Source organism: Mytilus trossulus, chromosome 2 (assembly GCF_036588685.1).
Source record: "Mytilus trossulus isolate FHL-02 chromosome 2, PNRI_Mtr1.1.1.hap1, whole genome shotgun sequence".
Lineage (NCBI taxonomy): Eukaryota > Metazoa > Mollusca > Bivalvia > Mytilida > Mytilidae > Mytilus > Mytilus trossulus.
Window position 1 is genome coordinate 68117191 of NC_086374.1, and position 27450 is coordinate 68144640.

Here is a 27450-nt window from a genome sequence, read left to right on the forward strand (position 1 = left end):
GCCGGGCACAGCTTGATACGACCGCAAATATTTAACCCTGAAATTTGGGACAAGTTTGGACATAACATTCAAGCTTGATACAGCTCTGAATTCGGATTGTGATTAAAAATTTGACACAGCATAGGTTTCTGACACAGAAATGAATGTGGTCTAAGAACTTTGTTTGGGCAAATTTTTTATGGGACATTAATTTTACCTATTATGGTCCAATTTCCAAAATCTAAATGCATGGTTGATTCAACATTGCCATTAGAAATCTATACGGTTTTTAACAAATAGCTCAATGATATTTGTAAATTTATATTTTAATATAAAATGAATATCTATCACAAATAAAACTTTTCATTTTGGATTTAATAACACTGTAAAATAACAGTAACAGAGAGGACAGCAAACGGTCAGCACATTCTCATAGTCATGTGACACTAATAATAGTTTCTTCATCATTGCGTTGTAAGAAAATTAGCTCTTCCGGTCTTTTAACCCATCATGCCACTCTGTAAAAAATAACAAATATTAAACTTTTAAGCCGATATGAGTATTTGCTTTAATTGTACTAATGAGAATACTGACTCGTCTCTAGAAACTATAAAAATTCAATTAGAATAACTGTAAATAAATGTACAAGATAAATGGAAGTAGTTGCTACATTGTATATATAAAGTGTTGAAATGAGACCTAATTTTATGATATACAGCCAAAAAAACCAACACATTTATAAACAAGTCTTTGCCAAAAAGCCATTGTGCTGTTTTTGAATGGGGTGGTAATTTCTCAAAAATGTATGGTTAGAAGTGTCGAATTTTTTGATATATCTAATTTTTAAAGCATTATACACAAAGTCATATCATATATATATTTATATATAAAATTTGTTGATATTTAAGATAAAGTCAAGTACTAGATATACGGTTTAGAAAGTTCTTTATTGTTGTGTGAGTTGTCTCATTAGAACTCATACCACATCTTCCTATATCTATTTACCTGTTACACGTGTCATTAAAGTATTCCGTGTTCATATCTAATCTCTCTGTTATAATAAATGTTGAAATTACATGTTATCAAACCATGTTTACCTGCATAAGCATGTACATTGTTGCGGGATCGATTCCTGATGAAGCAGTTTCTGGAGCTGCTGGGTTTGGTGATGGTGGTGTCATTAATAAGCTCATCATAAGTGGGTTCATTTTCATGCCATTTTGCTTCATCATCATCATCATTAGCATTGGATCAATGCCTGATGATTGTGGTTCTGGTGCTGGTTTTTTCATTTTCAAAGTTGGTGTTGCGGATTGTCCTTTTCCAGCCATGGTTTGAGGTCCCATCATTGATGCGAGTTTAGCCATTTGGAACATTTTTGGGTCCATGATAGGTGCCGCACTCATATCCATTGCGGGCATTCCTCCACCACCTCCCATACCTTTCATCATTGCCATCATCAATGCTGGGTTCTTCATCATTGCATCAAACTGGCAATAGCCTACAATGTTCAAAAAACAATTCTTTCAATAAAGAAAGTATACAGTCTTCAATCTCTTTCAATATGTTTTGTGTATATTCAAATCCAGAAGATTGGTTTCAAAATATAAATAAAATTAACAAACATCTCCACAAGATTATAACGAGGCGAAGAAATCGTAGTATTCTATATTGAAAGTTCAAACAGATTTGTTTTTTTTACAGCCTAGACCCCTTCTATTGACCGAGGCGAAAGATTTCTGTCTTAATATGAGACTTGTCACCTCTCTTAATGGCACCTTCCATAATTAGGGGGGGATCGTAAACTTAAAACCTCTGTCGTCAGATAAGTGTATCTTGTTTACGTCATCAAAAATATTTTGACTTTGTAACCAATATTGAAGATTTTTAGTTTTCTCCATGTCCTCATATCAAGTCAAATATGAAAATAAATATAATATCCTATTTCAAAAATAGGCATACAATGTTTTAAGAAAAAGCCAAAGATAATAAAGAGATATAACAAGTCGAAAAAAAAAAAGAAGAAATCGAGAAATACACTATCCAAAAAAAAAAAACTTTAACTAATCAGTTATCGTATTTTATTATGGAAATTTCTAGAAATGTACATATATTTCACAATAAATATATCAAATGACCCATCGAATGACCAAACTAATTGCCTTGTCGTTACTTTCTGATATACGCATATGTATATTTAAGACATGTATGACAGTTTAACTGTGGTTTTCTATATAAAACCATTATAAAATGCGCCATTTATAACTGCATTATCTGTACTGGTTTATCCTTTTGGAGACATAGAACCACAACGTAACTTAAAAAAAACCAGGAACACTCCGTGCAAGCGTGTTTCAAGTAGATGATCAAAATAGGATGAACAGAAGCATTTTACCAACAATAAACATATAGTATTGCCTCTGCACGTTTTACAAAATTTTCAAAATTTCCGAACAGTTCATTTAGATAAGATACCCAATTAAGATTGGACTTGATTTAAATGTTTTTCAGTGTTGTGCTTTTTTTATCAGAAGACAGACCATGCCAAACCCTCATGGGTATTCAAGGTCGTTAAAAAATACTCCTCGTCATATAAGGAGAAATGATGGAGGAATAATCTCCGAAAGTTCTATGTTGTGTGATGTGTACTGTTTTTTGTCTATTTCATTTTTAGTCATAGCATTGTCAGTTTATTTTCGATTTATGAGTTTGACTGTCCCTCTACGCGGTATTTTTTGTCACTCTTTTAGACGTTATTGTATCTCAATGCATGGTTATATAGACTACATCGACCACATTATGTATGTATGTGCCCGTTCTAAGTCAGGAGAAAGTAATTCAGTGGTTGTCGTTTGTTGATGTGTTACATATTTGTTTTTAGTTCATTTTTGTACATGAATTAGGCAGTTAGTATTCTAGTTTGCATTTTTATACATGTGCTATGTCAATTCCTTTTATAGCTGACTACAAAATGTATGCAGTATGGGCTTTTCACATTGTTGAAGGTCTCTTGTAGGGAGTCGTCTCATTGGCAATCATACAACATATTCTTTTTTATATTTACTTTTAAAACTTGTTAGTCAATGTTTGAAACTTTAAGTCGCCGATGCTTCCGAGACCGATTGCTGTAAATGAAAAGTTTCAGCAGATACAAATTCGTTACGTCGGAAACGCATACATTTGTACTAAACATAAGTATCGGACCAGACACGAAACCAGTCATTTTAAAAAGGATGGTTCCAAAACCTGGAATTCCATGAAACATTCAAATATTTTTTTTTATCGAAAAATGGGGAAAGCAACACCGGAACCGTCTCCTGGGTCCCCGAATGCGGACATATCATGCATTTGCAATTGGCGATGAAACCAATCTGATTCAAATAAAAATCCTTTCCCGTTTGCTAGAGAGAAAAAACCTCAATCAAAACATGTTGTATGTAACAAATGTTAGATACTGACTAAGTAAAGGACAAGTTATGTCCAGACTTATATATAAATACTTCTTGGGTAAGCTTACGTATTCTTTTCTTTAAAATTGAGAATGGAAATGGAGAATGTGTCAAAGAGACAACAACCCGACCATAGAAAAAACAACAGCAGAAGGTCACCAACAGGTCTTCAATGTAGCGAGAAATTCCCGCACCCGGAGATGTCATTCAGCTGGCCCCTAAACAAATATATACTAGTTCAGTGATACTAGTAATGAACGCCATACTAATTTCCAAATTGTACACAAGAAACTAAAAATTAAAATAATACAAGACTAACAAAGGCCAGAGGCTACTGACTTGGGACAGGCGCAAAAATGCGGCGGGGTTAAATATGTTTGTGAGATCTCAACCCTCCCCCTATACCTCTAGCCAATGTAGAAAAGTAAACGCATAACAATAAGCTTGAATACTTTGCTTCAATTTTCAAGTTTTTCATATAATTAATCAAGACAGTTCTAAAAAACAGAGACATTTTATATCTAGATATTAAATGCATGGACATTTCTATATTCATCATCGAGTCACTATCCGTTATTTTGGCTTCCTTATAGCACACAGATTAATTGCCAACTGAGTTTAGTTGATAACGGTTCTCCTCGCTTTGCTAATTCAAATGATCATGTCTCCTACACACAATTTGGAAATCTCACTTTGCTTCTGAGTTTTACATTTTTAAAAATACATTCACTTATACTTGAAAGTAAAATCACAAAAATACCGAACTCCTTCAAGGAATATTCAAAACGGAAAGTCCCTAAGTTATCAAATGACAAAATCAAAAGCTTAAACACAGCAACCGAATGGGAAAAAAAACAGTTGTCTTATTCCTGTCTGTGTATAGGCATTTCCTGACGTAGAAAATCTTGTATTTTTCAAAAACTGATCGTCAATAAATGCGGATTAAAAGACTATATTTTCCAATGATTTATTATTCTCTGTATCTGCATTAGTATCAGTAGTATATATGTTTTACTCAGCTTAGGTAAGAGTTCAAACTTTGATCAACCAACGATTTTTTTTAGAGATTTATAGATTATCGTTGATCATCTCAACGAGATTGATTTTCTCGCTTGAGCTGGTACAGCGAAAGTGAGAAAATCAATCGAGTTGAGATGACCAATGATAATCTGTTTATCGCTATTTTACCTATGACGACGTTGTCAATTTCATGTCAATTTCGTTAGTAACGCCACGTGGCTCCTTAGTTTTTGGCGATAATTTTTCCATCTCAAGCGAGAAGCATGATATGAAAATTATCACAAAAAAAGATCAAAGTAAAAATGCACAAAATAGCGATAATAAGCATTACACAATTATCATTGGTTTAAGATTAATTTCAAATTGAATGTGTAACGAATATAATTTAAAGATAATTGATTAAAATGTATATATTGTTTTTAAGTAAAGATTTTGACATTTTTTGCTATTTTTATTTTTTTTAAATTTAAATATATTTGAATCCCTAGAAGGGTGAGAAATTAAAAACGCAAATACAAGTTTGAGCATAAATTAATATGTATTATAAGTATAAATTTGAATTTGTGTTATATTAAAGTATTTGTCATAATATTCTTACCAGAACTAAGAAGTGTTGCCACAAGCAGAACCCCAATGTAAACTCGCATGTTGGAAATCATTTTTTCTGTGACATACACGTTTTATGGTTTCCCTTTTATACCCAGTTCATGACGGCTGAATTAGCCGTTCGTATGATGGATGTTTTAATCAAATAAATGACAAGATATTTACGAAATATAGCCATTATTTTACGACTTTTTATTGTAGTGAGTTATTATGTATCATATGTATTATGTCAGTATATGATGCTTAAGTAATTTCTGGTCTTTTATCATGTTTTATTTTTAACTTCTGAAACACATATAGACCATGATGGAGATGAAGTTTTCTTTTCACCTAATTTGTTTCAAAGGTTATTTCAAATTTCTTAGACATTGCATCCCTGGTTTGGTGTAAACATAGAAATTATATTGATCATGATTCATATTTTTTTATATTATTTATATATAATTAGAAAATCATTTAAAAATATGGTGAAAATACAACTTTATTATCTTTACTGAAATAAATTGTTATTATTTATAATATATCGACCTATTCATCCTCTGATTAATCTCGGGACCTCCATATCACCATATCATGTAAGGTCGTGAGATTATATAAATATGAACAAAAAAATGCGTCATTATTTGATTCATGATAATCATAATACATCGTACTCTGTTAAAAGTCCTATAAATACACAAAAAAAAGTCATGCTCAAAAATGTTAACTATCCTTCTCCAAATAAATGTGACTTTTAAACTTCGCCATTTGATTCATATCGTCATAACAAATATGTTAACATTAGGCTGATATGATATGTCAATCTAAATTTTATTAAATAGTGTTATGTTAAGGCTGGCGGGAAATCATCTACTCGAAAATCTAGAACTGCAAAGTTAAGCCAAAGAAAAATATAAAAATGCCAATTATTCAGGTTTGAAAAAGATTCAGGGGACAAACGAGCATTTGATTCTCGAAGCGAGAGTTGCAAAGGATTTTGAAAATGATTATCCTGGTACGGTACAACAAATGTAAGAACTGAACATAAATAACCTTGCATAAGAAAGAACGAAAACGAATATTACCAGGAAACAATTGAGTACAAAAGTGATTTTAGCGAGATATATAGACAATAAAATAAAAAATAAAAACAGATGAAAACTAGAGGCTCTAAGGAGCATGTGTTGCTCACCTTGGTCTATGTGTATATTATCCAACAAAGGACATGCAATCTCAAACATTATATAGACGAGAATAGAATTCAAGACAGAAATCTCTGTTTTGTTGATCTCGTATGATTTCCTCTGCAGTTCTTGATTTGCTGATCATTTTTGCTTATTTAAGTTTCTGTCTATTATCATTTTTAACATACAAGGCGAAAACGCAAAAAATAAGTAATAATCGTCATCAAATGGCAAAAGTTCTTATAAGGCATCAACAGACGATTTGTAGAATTTGTTTTCTTGATCATTTTTGCATTTAAAAGTTTCTCTCTATCTATAATTATAGTTTTCAAGACAACAGGCAAAAATGAAAACAAAGGTAAAATGTTTCATTTAAGGTCAATGACCCTTATAAGAAGTCGTCTGACAGTTTTGACGTATATGGACAATTGCAAGAACTTATCATTCATAACATTTTTTCAGAGAAGAAATTAATAAAAGTTAACGGACGTCGACGACGGACAATGGACTCATAGACAAAGTGATGAAAAAAGCTCACTTGGTCCATTGTGCCAGGTAAGCTTATGATAGTAAATCAGCAAAAACATATCGGCCGAGTTCACTTGAAACTCTTCAATCGTTAATATAGTTATCACGTGAACGCACTCGAGCTGCTATTCGAAACATCTCTAAGTAACTCTAGGGTAAGGCCCTGACCAAGCATAAACAATAAAATATTCTCATTGGTTTGACGTCATTCAAGAGTTTCTCGAGTTTATAACCCCGGTTCGGTTAGGGTTGAAATCAGAGTACGAGGGGAAAACTTGAGTGGTTCAAGTAAAATCGTATTGTTGAAACCCGAGTAAGTAAAGTTAACTCGAGAGTTTCAAGTGAACTCGGCCATCCTGCATAGGGTACCAAAATTAATGGTGTTCTCGAAGCTATCTTATGATTGAGACTAGTATACTATCATTAATTTTGATATTAGGAGACTAGAATTGATTTTGATATTAGGAGACCAGGGGTGGTGTAAAACATTTATTATAGAGACGAAACCTATTAATAAAATTGTTTATAAAATTTTGTATTAAACATGTATTTATTATAATAATTGAATGCATGATTTCAAATGTAATTATCAAATAATATCAAATAGGATTTTGATATAAACTGTTGAACAATTTGTTTTGAAATGAGAATATTGAATTTGTAGTGGCATTGTATCATAAAACACGAAGTTCAAAGTTTGAAATCATGCTCAATTTCTGTATACGAGTTAATAACCGATGGTACGTTTCTTTTCACGTTCATTTTCACGTAAAAAATGAGAAAAGAAGAATACACAAAGTTAGGATGAAGATATGATGATCTGAAGACACCTAATTAGGTGTCCTAAAGTTGGGACAAAAAATGTGATATATCCTATGTTAGGAGAGCTTCAGGTACACGACTTAGAACAAAGACTAGTCATAAGATGGTCTTATGATACGTCCCCTAATATCAAAATTAACGCTAGTCTCCTATGAAATAAAAAAATCAATGATGGTCCCCTCATATCAAAATTAATGCTTTTCTTCTGATATCAAAATTAATGCTATTCCACTAATTTCTAGTCAGAAGATATAAAAAACCAAAGCAATCAAGAAAATCTCTAAAAAAATAAATAAAAAAATGGTTTTAATTTTCAAATGCTAGACTATTAATTATATTAACAGATTTGTTTTGTTTGTTAGTTCATTTGTCTTAATCGTTATATAAAGTCAATTATTACACATATATGACATATATCCTCATAAATTATTTGATTATTGTCCTTTTATTTGTACTATCTGACATCATAGTATTTCCTCGATGTGTATTGCATACTTGCTTTGTCATCGTTGACATGTGACAGGTTTATGGACAATGACCTCAACATCAGAGGCGGACTGCAACTACATGTACAAGTTCTGTTTACGTACTTATAGCTATGACCTTACATCGACATTTCAACTCGAGGTCATTCGAGAACACTAAACAATAACATTGTAACATATTTAATTAATGGTCAAGTGAATATACATGATTGTACTTACTACTAATTAAATATGAAAAAAAATATATATTATATAAAAACATTTTTTATAGAAAAAGTATTTAGAGAAAGGTCATTTTTTTTAATTAAAATCAATCGGCAAGACAAAAATCACATTTCGAATGTAAGCTTAAAACCAAATCGTAACGAAAACATTTTAACATTTTGATTATATAAAAACAAGCAGATTTAGTATGATTGTCAAAAGAGACAACTTCCCACCAGAATGTGCAGATGTACGCAATCATAAGCCACCATACCGCCTTCAATTTTGAGTCAAATCCATTCCGAAAATGAAAGAACAGCATGATTTATGATAGAGCAATTTACGAAAAATATTTGTCAGACATGAACCAACGACAACAGCTGAACTAAATGCTCCTGGTTTGGGACCGGGACTTCATATCGGACTTAAATCCCTGGCAATTTTGCAGAGGAGTCAGTACTATTTAAAGTGACACAACTGCAAGAGGCACCACGGGACAATGCTTATTGATATGCCAAAGTGGACATATTACGAAAAGATAAAATATAACCAGTTTAATAAAAAAAAATATCACAAACAGAAAGGTATTAGAAAGGTATTAGAAATTATACGATGTGTCCTGTACCCCACCGTGCCTAAAGCACAAAGCAATACATGTAACAATAACAAAGAGACAAAACACACACCCAACCAATCGATAAGTACGCACATTTAAAGAAAGCGAATTCAAAATCAATAACAAATAATAAAGAAATAACCACACATTTAACTGATAAAGGTGAATTCGGCATATGGGGATAAACCGTCTGGAGAAGCTTGACCTTGAGTAGTGCCAAAACATAAGTACATTGAAACAATAAGATGAAGAATCCATGTGTTACTTATGTATAGCGATACATACATTTAGTTGAAAAGAAAATCAATATACGTACCGATAAAGACAATATTCTAAGATCAATAGACATACTACAGTGTAACAATGATTATTGATGTCTTCTTATTATTATATTGACATCATGACACGTTAGACGTCAGCTAAATACAATAAAAAGGTTTTTTTGGTGTGTAAGAGCTGCGGGCGAGTATACACGCTTTTATCTGATTATACATAATAACTTAATTTTTGTTTTGACAAAAAGGTTTAGGTGTTTTGATTTGCAGGCCAAATCTATATTTGTGACTACGAAATGAGCATGTTATGACATTTTATTCACGATGTTGTATACATTACACAGCCTTTGTCACGTGCTTGTTTTTATCTTGATTCATTAATGGTGTATACATTGTAGCTAGATGAGTAAACTGCTCGAATTTTAGAATTTCAGAATTATGATATGAAAATGAAGATAAATAACAGAAAACCAAAGGATGTGTGGTATCGATCCATGACGCACTACGCAAAAATCAGTACATGCACAGTATAAGAAAACACATAAAGCGGAGGAACAACACTTTATTGCCGTTCTTCGTCTAAAAGTTACAATAAAGCCCTCAACGCGGAGCAAAAAAAATTCACCTAACAACTTTGTAGTAAAATATATGTTAAGCCTCACAGAAAGGAAGTTAGTTACATGTACATTATATAAATCTAAAAGTTCAAGCTCGTAGTAATAACTAATTAATGTTGACCAATGAATTAAAAAAAAAGACGTATTGTTATCTTATATGACAAAGTTTCAAGTTTCAAGTTTTTATTTCTCAAAACCCTTAACCAGGGTATGTGAACAAATACAATTGAATACAATTTAACACAATATAACAAAATAGGTTGATTAAATGAACAAGTTAACATATATACATGATATACATTTCCAAATATATGGAAGACGAACATATTATATAAACAGTAACTTCAATCATTTTACTAAAGAAAGTATGATTTTACAAAATTTTGCAGCTTTGAATATTACATTATAATTGTCTGAGTTAAACAAAGCATGAAATTTATCAACATTTGGATTTGTAGTGAATTCTTTTGGCAATAACATTTTCCTCTCGTTTTTGAAATAAGAACATACGTGTATTCAGTTATACTAATTACCATTAATATCAAAGGACACTGGAAGTCCTTATGCTCCAATATCTATTCACAATAAGTGTAATTAAATACGTGAATTTACGGAATTCATTTGCGGCAGTTTACCTTTACTGATATTAAACAGATTTCTTCCCCATCAAAGACAGTACATTTAAAAAAAACTTCAATCTTCAAATGGACCCATTAAGACCTGGTATTCTCTTCGGGTACATCGGATTCTCCAACCAGTAAAAACTGACCGTCACGAGAAGCGCTAAATACCATCAAACAAATAAGAATACTGTGATAACGTGGTCCTTATTAATTTTCAGTGGTTATCTGTAAAAGGAATTCTGAAGTAAACGTCAATGAGAATGCAACCCAATGACGCATATAGTACCGCAACTGACATCGAAAAAGACGCTTAGTAAACTAGTGTAATGGTCCGGAATAAAACATTTAATGGTCCGGAATAAAACACGGCTGCAAGTTGTTTTAAATGATAGAATAATAGATATATTTTAATTTCCGTCTGGTCGTAAAAAGTTTCTTAGGTCACATTTTGGTATGTTATCCCTTTAATAGGGATACCTCTCAATTTACGGTTTTGGGTAATAACCTTAAAATTCAAAAATATTTTTTGGTTAAATTTCCCGCTATTTTCGTAAATATTTTCTATGCACATATCATCTGGGATCATCGGAATGATGAAGACATACATAGAATACCATCTACTGGACCAAGTAAAACTTTCAAACTTAAAGTTGGCTGTTTTTAGATAGAAATTTAAAGGGTTTTTCTTTGAAAACGAGAACACATATGATTCAAAAACAGTATTTGACATTTAAGAGGACAAAACATATTATTGCGATACTGCATGCAAATTTTGTTGGGCAAATTCCAAACAACTTTGTCAAAAACTCAAAAACAAAAACATCATTTGTACCTTTTTTAATTACGGAAATTTCTCATTCGTCAATCAGCTCCACCATTTATCTTTCCCTTCACAATGAATTTGATAGTTTCGATGTGATTATGTATATTTTGTAGGAGAATGATGTTTATTTATTTTTGAGTGATTTGTATATATAGTAGTTCTTTCGTGTATTTTCTGTAAATAAGTTATATTTTTGTTAATAAAATTTAAACTTTTTATAAAAGTTAACAAAATCCTTCGGATAAGAGTTTTTTTTTCCGGATAATGACTATAGTTGATATTGTGTGAAAATACATTGTATGTCAATGTTTAACCTCATAACAATTATTATGCATGCAAGTGGTCGGGGAAAAAGTACTATTGAAGTTTCGCAAATATTTGGTACGTGACAAAGTAATGCTACAACCAACTTCTCTTGATATTCTGCTTCCCTTAGGCGAATCATCAGTGATGTTATGAGACTTGCACCAGAAGGCAAAATTGTTGCGTCTTTAAATTTGATTGATTGATTGTTTGTTGGTTGCTTAACGTCCAGTGGCAAATACTTCATGCATGTTCAGGACGAGAACAAGTTCACAATAAAAACAATAGGTAGGTATTGTCATAATAAAGGCCATTCGGGATGATGGTCTGGAAAATTTCGACTGCCACAGGAAAATGATGGTATATTGGATTGGGACAGAAATTTTCCATTGCAGCAGGCCACGAACATACCCATCAAAGAATTGTTGCAAGGGTTTTTATCGTGCAAAGAACGTGACACTCTCTTTACACTAGGCATCGTATGAAACGTCCCCATTCTGACCGGACGTGACTGCGAACTTGATACACCCCGCACAGCCAAACGGACGCCCCACTTCGTTTTACTTCGGGAGGAGACCAAGTGACCATATTTCGTTTCCCCGGTCACCCTTAGGGGAACTTAAAATTAGAAATAACAGAAATCCATATATGTGATCAAACTGATCGACATGTATCCTCACAACCTGACACTTTTATACGATCTCGCGCTCAGTTTCTTCTTTGTAGTTTGGATATGAAAACAGTTTTTTTCTGTAAAAGAAAAACCTTTACAAAAAACAGAAAACTACACAAAACTGAGTCCTCTAAACGTGTCGACAGACTTTTAAGTTGTGCTCATTAATGTGAGTAATCATTTATCTAGGCATTACCAAGTTTTTATTGAAGTCAACACCTGTGCAATTAGGTAAACAAAATAGAATTTGAACTTGCTGTCAGTTCATTGATAACGATTGTTAGTGATGATCTGTTTTTCCATAAGAAAAAGCCTTTCTCATGCAGCACATCCTCTACATATTATACCGATCACTTTTTCCCAAGATTGTCTCTGATGCTTACCAAACTGCCAAACCCAAGAACTAACTAGATATTGTGACATCTTACAATTCAGACACAGTGGGTTCAAGGGATATGAAATATAGATTTTAGCTCTGAACTCAATATAGGGGATGCTATATCTGCTGCAGGAAAAGTCCATGTTAAGACTGTAAGAATTATACTAAGGTGTGTCTGAAAATATCAAGGATACATTAAAAGAAAAAAAATAACTCCACCCTGTCGTCAGTGCCCATATGAGCTATGTCCTCGTTTGGGTGTTTCTATGGAAATGATGCCTGCATACATTTATCTTCTTAATAGATAGAGTAAGATGTGGCATGAGTGCCAATGATATAACACACCATCCATGTCACAATTTATAAAAGTAAATATTATAGGTCACGGTCCGGTCTTCAACACGGAATGTTCTGATCATTTGTTAGTTAATTGATGAAAAATAACACAAAAGCGCTTCTGAACCGTATATTGTCCCTAAAAATAACAAAAAAATCGTAAATGTATGGCTATTACAAAATCAATCGTTTCCTTAGCAACATTCGCCTCATTTCATATGGAATTAGACGTGCAGATATACATATATATTGCATATGCATATGGGAATATTGGTAACGAACATTGATCGAAACTTTGTACTCGCATTGCTTTCGTGTTACCTATGCAAAGGTAAGCCTAATATGTCTGATGAGTTTGATCGAATCAAGATGCTCCAGATGGCTTTGGTACTCAAAAACTGTGTTTGCTTTGAACAAACTTTGTCCTGCGCCGAACTTATTCTTTTAAAAAAAAAAGGGAAGTGTGTTGTAATGCTAATACGCGTACTGATTCCGCATTGCTGCCTAAGGGATTGATTCATGTCCCTATTTAATGAATACTTGAGCTATTGTACGTCGCTTTTAAAAGTTATATAAGGATCATGACTGCATGATTTTGAATTACAACATTAGAAAATTGGCATTACATAAATATATATAATTTTTTTATCTTTCCCTTAAAAAATTGATGAGTTAACTTTTTTACCAGGATTATCCCACTAGTTATCCCCCTTTGTATGATGAACAATGAATTCGTTTTTACATTAATACAATCCAGCAGTTTTATCTACGACATAACAGTTGTTCATATATTCGCTTTGAACAGTCTGACTTTGATGAACTTGTGTAAATAAGTTGTGCTTGAAATGTGAAGTGTGATTTTCAGAAGTGACGCTTGATATTTTTTTACTTGGGCAACTTTGAAAAGAAGATTCATATTTTTACTTCACTTATACATCATCTTTTTGTTTACTTGTTTTCTTTCAATGTTATGAATTTGTCAGGATATAATAGTTTGGATAATAAGGAGCAAAATATGTATAATTGTTTGTTCCATTCTATATATACCATAAAACGTGATGAATAATTATAATAGCTATTTCATAAACAATGGAAACATAAAAATACATTACGATCAGAACATGATCAAAAATTAAAAAAAGGCATAGAAAGAAAAGTGTCTCAATTAACGGTACTTAATTTACCACAGTGGAAATGTTTGTACATTTGTGTAATTGACTGGAAATGTTGACACAACTGACAAATTTACACCACATCAATGATTAAGTGGCTAAGATCATAACATAAGAGAAAAACCAATAACAAAGGTCATTCAATTGTGTAAAACATTTTTAAGTGTTTGTACATTTCTGATACAATCATTTCAACTGTACTATGTATGTTAAAAAGATTTTTCTTAAACACAGTCAATTTGTAACCGAAATTGAAAATATTCTAAGTTTAGAAAAATAAAGGAAATATACACCGTCTGACCTTTTAAAATAATATGCTATTCAAATTCAGATTAACTTGTATATCAAGGATAGTAAGATAAAAGTTGTTCATTACATTCCGACTTGCAGAGATATTTGTTCTAATCAAACTTTGCATTGTGTTTAACATTGTCATAAAGCGTGGAGTTTGGCTAGCCACAACACAAGGTTCAACCTACCATTTTTTTCTTAAAATGTCCTGTACCAAGTCAGTAATATGGCAGTTGCTATCTAAGAACTCGTTTCTATGTACATGTATGTTGCATTGTCTTTTATTTTTGGTGCACTTCAGTGTTCTGTTGTTTCGGTGTTTTCCTTTTAAAGTTGGGGTTTTTCCCTCGGTGCTAGTTTGTAACCGTATTTATTTTCTCTCAATCGATTAATGACTTCTGAACAGCGGTATACTACTGTTGCCTTTATTTAATCCTATGTTGTCAGTAAATGACAACATTATACGTTGCCTTGTTAAACATGATATTCATCTCTTATGTTAACCCATTGTGGCATATGTCTTTCTACGTGTATTGATGTTGTGGTCTTGTTAACACATACCCCTTCATCTAATTTATCAATGTGGGTTATTGTAAAGATAAGAAAATGTGGTGGTATAATTGCCAATAAGACAGTTGTCCGTCAGAAACCTAATGACACACTAGTGGAAGTTAACAATTATTTGTCACCGCTAAGTCTTCGACAATGAACAAAACCCAAACCAAATAGTCAGCTATGAAAGGCTCCGAAGTGACAAAGGTAAAACTATTCAAACAAAAGAACTCAGTCATGTTTTAAGTTTTGTTATCCAGTTTGGTGTTTTTGCTTTTCATTTTGTAACATCGTATAAATGGAAAGCAAAACCTGTTAACGGCAAAACAAATATTCTGTATGTATGTGCCTGTCCCACGTCAAGAGCCTCTAATTCAGGGGTTGTAGTTCTTTTTTGTGTTACATATTTGTCTTTCGTTTTGTACATATATTAGGCCGTTATTTTTCTCGTTTGAAATGTTTTACATTGTGATTTCGGAGCCCTTTATAGATGACTATGCGCGCGGTATGGGCTTTGCTCATTGTCGAAGGCCGTACAGTGACCTATAGTTGTTAACGTCTGTGTCATTTTGTCTCTTGTAGGAAGTTCAACTTGTCTCATTAGCAATCACTATAAAACACAGTATTAACTAGATATACAAAAACAAAACATTATAATTAATATCATATCAAATTAATTGATTTATAATAGCAGTTTGACCCTTAAATGAATATTTTTACGTGTTATAATATATATATAGCTTATTTTGAGAACAATCATCAAAACTTGAGAAACCAAAATCACAATTGCCTAATATCATATTATATTCACAGCTTTTAGAAGTTATTTCCATGAAAATGACAATTTTCGACCAGTTCTATCATTTTACTGCCAAGCTAACATAGATAAATTGATACAAACTATAAAATACAACGACAAGACAAATAAATACTATGCATCATTCTACAATTCGTTCACATAACTTAGAGGTTGAATTAGACATTTGAATGGATGTCTTATTCTTTAAATAATTATTTTTCGTAACTTTTTTTCCCCCGTATATTACCTTGCCAGCAATTATATAATTATATATAATAGACAGATTAATTGTGCATAGCAAACTTATGGTCTTGAGTTTTGTAATAATCATTAGTGAATAGCATTTTATCTAAGAAAGCTATAGACAATTTTTGTAAATATTTATGTCTGTTTTGCTTCAAATTAGAGTATTTCGATACTGAAGACAACAACGTTTTTTTTTTATTTTGGCCATAAACCCTTGTATATACTTAAAATCTGTATATGAGACAATATCTGAAAAAGTATATTTTTTGGCAATAAGAAAAAACATTTTTTTTTAGACCCGGTTTTTTAATAGCACGAATCGAAGAACACACATTGGGGATCTAGGAACTGTTGTCTGTAATTCAAACAACTGTGTAATAAGGAAACAATGGCAATTTTAAAAATTGGACCAAAAAAAAATCAGTTCTTACCTGTTACCAAAGTGAATCAATTTTAAAAAGTTTCTAATGGGAATAAGGAATAAGTTTAAGACACTATTTGTGGTTTACTAGTATATCCTGCAATAGTTTATCATATGCCAATTATTGATTTTAGCATTTGCGATACAAAAGGTTTAGATATATACTTAAATATAGTCAGATATGTCGGTAACATGAAGGAATCTTGAGTAACAGGACAACGGTAACAGGACAGAATTGGTAACAGAAAGGATTTTTCTGCTTTATTTTGAAGTTTAAGAAAACTACATCATTTTAGATTGGTCACAATTGGAAGATAACAGCAAACAATGTCATTTATCTTTTGAAAGTGTATTTGCAAGATGAAAAATCTGCCTAGGTAATGAAAAATTCTAAAATAAATTCCTTGCTGTTACTAGTACTATCTACTATACTATAATTGCACAATGTTCTCTGCTGTTATCAAAGGGAAAATCCTATTTTTCTATCCAATATACTGTATATTACTTTGAAATTTATTTGATAAGGTGGTGATAACTTCTATTAAATGAAATGGTTGGCATATAGTAGATTAACTTTTCGATTCTTTAGTGAAATTGTCTTGAACGACCTTCCTGTTACTGATGATGGTTATGCTGTTACTTTTTATCAGGTAACATGACAGAACGTACAATGTAACAGAAAGGAATTACGCGATAGTTTTTGTCCTTTTTATCACATTAAATGTAAGTGTATTTCCTGTGACATATAACTTTTAAAAAGATGATATAAAAACACACTTAATGTTGTGGTGCACACTTAAAATTATTCTCAGAAAGTGCAAGAAAAGGCTGTAACAGGAAAGAACACAAATAAGTATTTTTCTATAAATTCGTACCTTGGATGGGCTTGAATTTTCAAACCTGGCCGTCTTTCCATCTATTTTGTGTACGAATGCATTCAGGACATTTTGCTCTTCAAAATACATATTTGGAAAATAACTCTTGTTCCAGTAAATGTTTCCGCAGGTATGAAAAACCTAGTGGTAACAGGAGGGAAATCACCCCTGGGGACGATTTTTTTTTCTCTTAAACTTTGCAAAATTTTATTATATGCTCTAGTTATAATATAAAGGGACAAATAAGGGGCAAGTTTATTATATAATATATCATATATGTGAGAATCGGACGCCTGTTGAATTTATTTGGATATTATTTGAATGATTTAATTTTAAAAACATAGTCAAGAGTCTTGTGTCATGTGTCAAACTCATGTTCGCTCTGAATGTAAATACAACATATATAAAAATCTACAGCGATTAAAGATTAAAGGGTAAAAAACTTAAAACAAAATGAATTTAGGGGGGGTTGAACATTTAAATTATAATATTTTATTGGAAGAAATACAAGAATGAGTGTTTAATTGGCAGGGGTTGGTTCATTATATAATTTAGTTTATACTGAAACTTAAAATTTTCAAAAAAGATGGTTGAATACATAATAATTGCTGGTGAAGTGCGGGACATGGAAACTAGACTTTTTCAGATATTGTCTCATATATATCATTGACAAACACACAATTTTTCTACGAATATATTTTGCGCCATAAAACAGATGTCGGTGACAATCATGGGGTGAATCCACTACTCTCATTTTATCTAAATGAAGGTACGGAATCGGGCGAGTTGTTGCTTCGGATCACGGTGCGGAGCTATCAATTTCAATCGAAATACACGCCATCTTGAATAAATTACTTGTCATGTATAGATTCTTTTTGGATGCGGCTGAGAACAGCAACAGCTATTCTCGGCCAGGATAAGACGTTAAATGCCGGAAAATTGACTATGTGCATATTTCAATTCCGATCAACTGTCATTAATTCATGTTCGTTTTATTATGCATACATTTCACAAATGAATTCAATATTTAAATATCAATTATTATAAATACGTGTTTTTTTGCTTAGTTACTCTGCAATTTGCACGATTTGCTTTTTAACAATGTTCATATACAATGTTTACAAAAATGCATTATCTGTACTTAATAACGTCTGACAAACTAGGCACACCCAAGTGTCGTATAATTATAATATAATTGTTTTAATTTTCAACAAGAAATTTTATATTTTTTAAAAGCATGGATATAAAACGCATACAGACACACTTAAAGAACATCATTTTTTTCTCATATCTAAAAATACCACATTTCCAAAACTAATTAACAACTACATGCATACATATTACCTTAAATAAGGGAAGGGTGAAGCAGTCCATAGTTTTTTTTAAATCTAAAACTTGTGACGATTGATTTCGTTAGTATTAAAATAGTACATTTTTGCCTTAGATTATTTTTTTGTTTCTTATTAATCGACAACTGTAAATTTTTCATAAAATTGAGAATGAAAATAGGAAACGTGTTAATTTAAAGTTCAAAGAAACAACAACCCGTCAAGGAGTAGAAAAAAGGCTCCCAATGAGTCTTCAACACAGTGAGAAAAACAACTTTTTTTTTTTATTTCAATGCTCTTTATCAGCATATGAAAATCATTCCAAGAGTTTTGTTTCGAGTTCCACAGATGAGTGTTATGAAATCATAAGAATAACATAATTTACCAGGTTGTGAGAAGGTCTGAATTGTGGTCCTTTTTCTTTATATTCCTTTTACTTCATTCCGCAGTTTGACCATTTTTTTCTGTTCTTTATAATTTGTTGTCTATTTTTGTCTATTCTCGGCTTTTTTGGCTCTTTATTCTGCACATTTGGACCATTATTTTTCTCTTAACCCCATATAGACCCTCTTCTAAGCTGCTGCTATCTATGTGATTTCTTTAACCTCTAAAAAGATGTCATTACAGGAGTATGTTTCGTCCCTGGAGATTTCACCAGTTTAGTAACAAATATTTTACATAGGCCGTCATAATTTTTGATATGTTATTTTTATTTTATAGAATTACTTTTAATAAAGAGTTACTGTTAAAACTATTGGATAAACTCTAACGAGTTCTTGATTGTTATCCCCAGACATAGTTGACCATTGCCCTATTTGGCATAACTTTTCGTTTTTGGATTTCAATACTTCGTATTTGATTTGGCCTTTCAGATGATGTTTCAAACGCCATATCTTACGCGGTCGTCCTGTGTAAAGTGTATCTAACATTACCGTAGCCGTATTTGGCACAACTTTTTGGAATTTCCTCAATGCTCTTCAACTTTGTACTTGTTTGGCTTTACAACTATTTTGATCTGAGCGTCACTGATGAGTCTTATGTAGACGAAACGCGCGTTTGGTGTATTGAATTATAATCCTGGTACCTTTGATAACTATATATATTATATATATATATATATGTTCCTAGGTCGTCGTAACAAATTCTAAGTAGTGAATCGTATCTTTGATGAGTTTTTATGACAAAAAACATTTTAAACATTGCGTTGCATTAATGGCTGTCATAAATGATTATTATATAAAAAAAAGTGATCAATAAAATAAATGCTTACTGTATAAAAGGTGAAAGTTCTTAAAACCATGAAAGCTGTAAAATTTCTCTTACTTACTTAGTACTATGTTTTCTTGTCATTAAAAGGAAATCATTAGAAAACCATCATTTTATCTTGTTACAGTTTATAACCAAACATTAATTAAAGTGGCAATTTGTACAAGCAATTTCACGCTATATATCTTCGTTAATGGAAAAGAAGGACTCTATAACTTGCAATTATCGCCCTTATTTCTTCCAAATCATATGCTACAAATCACGAATTTATTCAGAACTTCCAGATTATAGATCCTATATATCTAACGAAAAAGAGAGGCGAATGATATCAAAGGGATATTCAAACCAATAAGTCGATAAAAAAACCTTTACTTTATTCCAGTCTCAGTATATGTCGTGTTTACTAGTAACTGGCTGTTTTTAAGTTTCCCATTTACCTTTGATGACCATAGTCGTTACGGTATAGGCACAAATTTCGTTTTTTTTTTAAATTTAAATATTGTTTAAATTGTTTTCAATATTCTTTACCACCGTGATAAATTTAGCGTTTAAACTCCTTTGATTGAAAAGGATTCAGGAAAACGATTGATAAAGAGTATAAATCCAGCACCGTAATAAAATCAAACGAAAATTAGAACATGACCATTGTAAGTTAAAGACAATAATGTCAAGTTTCGAACCTCGCTCGGTAAATTAGAAATTAAGAAATGATTGTTTTCGTCTTGTATTGATAATTTATTGTGGTATCAGACAACAGTAGATTGCAATTGTTGACACTATAATTATGTATCCAATCCATCATTGTCGTATATTAATGGAGTGTTAAAGTAACCATGAACTTCCTGTTTCTTTGCTTTAACTTTATTGTCCTTAAAGACGCATTGGACCGAGTTTTTATTGATTATATAATGTTTATTTCGTTTTCGTTTGCTTCATGACCCCTTTGGTGTAGTTTAAAGTACAATTGTAGCAACGTTGACACGTTCATTCATTTATTTCATATTTTAAGTAGAAACAGCTGTATTGGCTATTGCAATACATTTTTGTAATCTTGTCTTTTATTTATCCTAATGTGCTTTGTCTATATGCCTTTTCATGTTTCTTTGATACATATATGACGTGGCTCTGTGTTTATTAATCCCGTCATTGTGTTATTGTAGTATGGTAAATTTGTACATGTATATTGTCTTTACTATTGTAAAACATTTTTGTACACTTGTCTTTCATTTTTTCTAATGTGCTTTGTCTATATGCCTTTTTATGTTTCTTTGATACATATATGACGTGGCTTTGTACTTATTCATCCCGTCATTGTGTTATTGTACTGTGGTCAATTTGTATATTTTTGTTTTTTTCTATATATTGTACAACATTTTTGTGTTTAGATTTTGTTGATATGCTTGGTCAATGTGATTTTTTTTACCTATTATGTCTGTTTGTTTAGTTTACATATCGTTGTCAATACATTTGAATTTGATGCGACTGTCTTACATGTGAGAGGTTAAGCTACAATGTAGTTTTAAAACCAGGTTTAATGCACCATTTTCTACATAAGAACATACCTGTACCAAGTCAGGAATATGACAGTTGATATCCATTTATGTGAGGTGTTTTCAGCTTTTCTTTTAACATTTGAGTAGGGACTTTTCTCTTTTAATATTCACCAAAGTTCAGTATTTTTGTGATTTTACTCTTTTGAACCATAAAAAATATTTGAAGAAAATTTCGTATTAGGCATTATACTTGAATTGTTCTTATCTGTCTTAGACATAATCATTTCAGAGTCAAGTATACATACATATAATGAAACCAGTATTTGTGCATAACTAATTCGAAGAAACATAATTGTATCATTATAATAAAAAAAAAAAGGAAAATTGTGTTCGCCATATGAATGTTAAGGAATCGAAGAGTCTACGAGAAACTATTAGTAGACGTGCCCAGAATTGTTGTCTGTCCTGGTTTTATACTATTATTTAACCTTCAATCTTTTCATTTTTTTTTATGTTTGACTGGGAATTTGTCACTTTATTGAATGAAACCTTTTTGTAGTCATAATTCTCCTTTTAAACTGGCAATACATTTTTGAGACAAGTGGTACAATAAGATTGACAATGGCAATTGGGAATGTGTCATATAGACAACAACCCGAACAAAGAGCTTAAGATAAAGCAATGACTATGAAGACGTTATCGCTCGGACACACACTCCATTATTTAGTATAGTATAAAAGACATAAACGTGAAGAAAATCGTATTTATAAACAAACTAATTATCATTTCTTTAAACTGACCGACGAGGGCTACACATGTCAAAATAAACCTGAATTGTCAGTCGGTTTGAAACGTGTCTATAAATTCAAATATATAAAAATCAATATATTCACATAACAACAGCATATTTTCTGAAACCCAATCCGCATATAGTATAAAGACTAATGATTACTTGTATATGACTCGTGTCGGTGTGTCGTAATTTGAATTGTTCTGATTATTTTGTTTTTTAAATTGTATTTGTCTGTACGTGTTACTATGCCCATTGATCTGAAGTAATAATACGTCTATCACTATACATTGTAATCCTGTTATATGGCGCCAATTTCACGAAGTCTAGCTCAATTGCTAACCTACCAATTTGTCAAAAACATTCTTCTTGAAATGAAACCCTTCATAGTTATCTAACTTCAAATGTTCATTTAAAGCTAAGCAATATACGACGTTATGGTTCCAAAGAACACTTTTCGATTTCCAAAAGGGAAAACATACGGTCAAACAATAGTCAAGAGTCTTGTGTCATGTGTCAAACTCATATTAGCTCTGAATGTGAAGACAACATACATGAAAATCAACAGCGATTAAAGATTAAAGGGTAAAAAACTTATTTTACATTGATTAAGTATTTGACTTGAGACAGCAAGTCAGCGCAGTGTGGCATGTTTTCCTGGCACTATTTTTCATTGTAGCTTTCCTTTGTACAATGGCAGGACACGGCAACTTGTCAAAACCTAAAAAAGAGAAAAGGTGCTTTCTTATTAACATGTTGTCATGGTTAGAACAAAGTGTAGGATTTGCTTGCATGTATGTGGCCTAAATATATTACACTAACACGACATGATCTGCGTGCCCTTCCGGATAATCTGTGATCAATCCGATTATTTATGGGATTCATATTGCTCAGTATTTAGTTTTAACATTTTTACCTATTATGTCTGTTTGTTTTGTTCAAACATCGTTGTCAAAATAATGAAACGACTGTCATACAAGTGAGAGGTTAAGATAGCTTTGAAACCAGGTTTAATCCACCATTTTCTACATAAGAAAAATTTGCTTGTACTTAATAAAGGCAACAGTAGTATACCGCTGTTCAAAACTCATAAATCCATGGACAAAATACAAAATCGGGGTAACAAACCAAAACCGAACGAAACGCATTAAATATAAGAGGAGAACAACGACACAACACCGAAACGCAACACACACAGAAACGGACCAAGCATCAGACAAAACACCACGAGAATAACAAATATAACATGAAAACCAAATACATGAATTTGGGATAGACAAGTACCGTGCCACGTCTTAGTCAGGAATAGTCATTTGATGTGTTTGAGCTTTTGATTTTGTCATTAAACTGGGGACTTTCTTTTTTGAATTTTCCTCGGAGTTCAGTATTTTTGTGATTTAACTTTTTTTGGCCATCATCGATAGTTGATGAAAATTTCGTATTTGGATATTGTGCTTGAATTTTTCTTATCTGTATTTAACATGGTCATTTTATTATCAAGTAAACATGTAATTTTAAAGGATTCAGTCTTTAAGCATTAATAATTTGAAGATAAGTATATCATACTTTACAAAAATAACAAGGATAATTTCGAGGACCATATGAGTGTTGTAGAAACGAAGAGCCTACGAGAAAATATACGTAAACTTGTTAATTATTGTCATTAATGGTTTTATACTATCATTTAAATTAATATCAATCTTTATTTTAAAGAACTGCTAGTGTTCGACTGGAAAGGATCTTTTTTGGTGTCTTATATAAAGGCAACAGTAGTATACCGCTGTTCAAAACTCATAAATCCATGGACAAAGAAATAAATCGGGATAACAAACAAAAACCGAGGGAAACGCATAAAATATAAGAGGAGAACAACGATATAACACTAAAATGTAACACACACAGAAACGGACCGAGCTCTCCTTTCAAACTGACATCAAATTTTTGAAACAAATTGTACAATAAAACTGAAAATGGAAATTTGGAATGTGTCAAAGAGACAACAACCCGACCCAAAGAGCTTTACATAAAGTTATGAGCTAAGGGAAGTTCTCGCTTGGATACACTCCAATATCTAATATAGTATAAGGACATAAACCTGAATTAGGGGGAGGCACTCTACTGTCACCACACGGCACTTAAGATTAACTTTGTAAAATATTGAAATCGAGAATAGACATCGGTAATGTGTCAAAGAGACAACAACCCGACCCAAAGAGCTTTACATAAAGTTATGAGCTTAGGGAAGTTCTCGCTTGGATACACTCCAATATCTAATATAATATAAGGACATAAACCTGAATTAGGGGGAGGCACTCTACTGTCTCCACACGGCACTTAAGATAAACTTTGTAAAATATTGAAATCGAGAATAGACATCGGTAATGTGTCAAAGAGACAACAACCCGACCAAATCGCTTAAGTTTAAGTAATGAACATATAAAAGATCTCGCTCGGACACACACTCCATTATCTAGTATAGCATAGAAGAGCATACACCTGAGGACGAACGTGTTTTTAAAAAAAAACCATAATTATGTTGTAGATCCCATTTCTTAAAACTCACCGACCAGGGCTACGATTTGTCAAAATTTAAATAAATTAACAGACCGTTTGAAGAATTTTATGATTTCAGATATAAAGACATCGATAAAAAATACACAGAACAACCGCATATTTTCAGACACCCAATCCGCATATAGTAAGACTACTGATAACTTGTATAGGACTCGTGTCGGTATGCCGTAATTTAAATTGTTCTAATCAGTTTAGTTTTTTAAATTGTATTTGTCTGTACGTGTTACTTCGCGATCGATCTGAAGTTTTAATACGTCTGTAATACATTGTAATTTTGTTATATATTAAATATGGCGCCAATTTCACGAAGTCTAGCTCAATTGTTAACCTACCAATTTGTCAAAACCTTCTTCAAATGAATCCTTTCATATTTTTAACTTCAAATTTTAATTTAAAGCTCAACAAATAATACACGACGTAATGAGTCTTTCTCAAAGAACAATTTTCAATTTTCAAAGGGTAAAACATACGGTCTAATAAAAGACAAGGGTCTTTATCATATGTCAAACTCATATTCGCCCTGAATGTAAAGACAACGTTTATAAAAATCGTATAACAGCGCATCAAAATTTAAGGGCGAAAAACTTATTCTTCACTGTCGAAGTATTTGACTTGAGACATCCAGTCATTGCATTAATATGTGGCAGGTTTCATACACTAGAATATATTTCACCTTTCCTTAGTAATGTACAGTCACCTGGACACGAAAACTGTTTAAAACCGTAAAAAAGAAAGAAGAGAAAAGGTGCGTTCTTACTAACATGTAATTATGATTAGAAAAATGTCGTAGGTATTACTAATTAAATGTATGTCACATCATGATTGTATTTAACACTGGACACTTTTAATTTGCAAAACACTCATTCGCAAATCCCCGCCGCATTTCCGTAGAGCTACCGGGTCAAGTTTATAACCAAAATGTGCAGAATAACATGGGATTCAATAAATACTTTTCTGCTGTTGTAATTAAATGTACTTTGCAATTGTATTTAGAAAAACAGTCTTAAAGTTAAAAGTACAATACAATATCTCTAAGACGGTATTTGTTGTCCCATAGGACAAACACAAATCCCATAAAATCCCATGGGATAATTTGATTTCCTTTCAACATTAATGCAATTAAGTAGTGTTGTTTTGTGTGATTTATAGTTATCAATTTCCTAGTTTTGTTTCTTTGGTTGATGAATCTTTTTTGTTGAATATCTTTTAATCCTTGGATATGTTAATGCAAAACTGTTTAAAACTGATTAAGACTAATCACAGAGTTCATACTTATTTGAGAAACAAGACAGGTGTCACGCGTGGAGCAGAATCTGCGTACCATGCCGGACAATCTAATATCTATCCCGAGGCTTTTTATGGGATTCGTATTGCAGTCTTTAGTATTATCCGTTTTGATTTTAAAATGTCGCCTGTCCTTTTGTCCTTTTTCGTTTTATGACAATGTGTTTTTTCATCAACAGTTGACTTTGAGTTTAAATATTTCTTTGGTATCTTCCTTATCCTTTTAATCTAATATAGTACAATCAGTTTTTAAAGAATAATAATAAAATGTCTTTTGTTAAAAAAAAAAAATGGTATCCTTATAAACACATCGAATCCTTACGATACCAAATGTATGACATTATTCTGTCTGACTTCATCTGAAAATTAGTAGTTGCTTAAAGAAACAACTGACCACCTGAGACACAATGACATAAAACTTTCGAATATATATCAAATTAGATTATATCCATCTTGACTATGTAAATAATGAGGACAATGACATAGTATTATTAAATTTCCAGGAATTATCATACCCCATAGCCTTGTTAATATCGATGAGAGATCAGAAAATTATTTTCCGCAGTCAAGATTGCCCATTAAATGCATCGATTTTTCTATGAAAACAATTAAGAAAGCGCTATGAGGATAGATTTTGAAACAAAAACTTAAATAATTAAACGTCTTGATGGATGAGAAAGATATTGTTGTGATATGCTGCCTGGAACTGTTGTATTTCGTTACAAATTTGCATAAGATTCGTCAAATGTCTGCAACAAAAGAGTCTTAAAGTTAAAAGTACAATACAATATCTCTAAGACGGTATTATCTGCACTATATGTCTCATGAGAGATAATACTATCCATTTGCTGCAGAAAAGTCGTGTATTCATGACTTGAATTTCAGATTGTAATTGATTTTTGAATTTCTACCGTTAAGGTGTTTTACTTGGTTTTAACATGAAAGCTAAACGGTGAAATACATTTACATTTGATAATATAATATTTATTACATTATAATGTCGCTATCATGGTAATGATCACAGAAATCGTTACAAATTTTATAAAAATATAAAAGTATTGACATAGAAAATGTAAAATCATTAACTAGCTGTTTAAATACTATACAAACATATAACTTTTTTATAAATTCGTTTAAAATTTATTTAAACTAATTTTCACTTCTTTAACAGTCATTACCAATCAAATTTATTTTATTCTTTAAAAAACATTTTTATGTGATTTATTTGTTTTGTATTGGTTGTTGTCAACTGTTTGCTTAACAGTCAGTGGCAAATATGTGATGCATACTGTGGATAAAGGACAATTAAGAACAAAACCCGATTCAAGGTATGTTTCATAGAAAGGATTGACCTATACGAAAGGCTGGAAACAAAATTTGATCGTCGTGATGTATATAATATGTAAGATACAGTCAGTGTTTGATGGGGTTCGTTTTGCTTAGTGTGAAGTTTTCAAG

The 27450-nt window shown here is 31.8% G+C and overlaps 1 protein-coding gene across 1 annotated transcript; it reads right to left on the bottom strand.

Annotated features, from left to right (window-relative positions):
- Positions 1-289: 289 nt before the first annotated feature.
- LOC134707860 (uncharacterized) lies at positions 290-5179 on the bottom strand. Its single transcript, XM_063567962.1, has 3 exons — positions 5047-5179; positions 1077-1480; positions 290-497 (listed from the first exon to the last, which is right to left on the bottom strand). The coding sequence occupies exons 1-3, from the start codon at positions 5105-5107 to the stop codon at positions 480-482; spliced, it is 483 nt and encodes a 160-aa protein (XP_063424032.1). The 5' UTR covers positions 5108-5179; the 3' UTR covers positions 290-479.
- Between the last annotated feature and the right edge of the window lie 22271 nt (positions 5180-27450).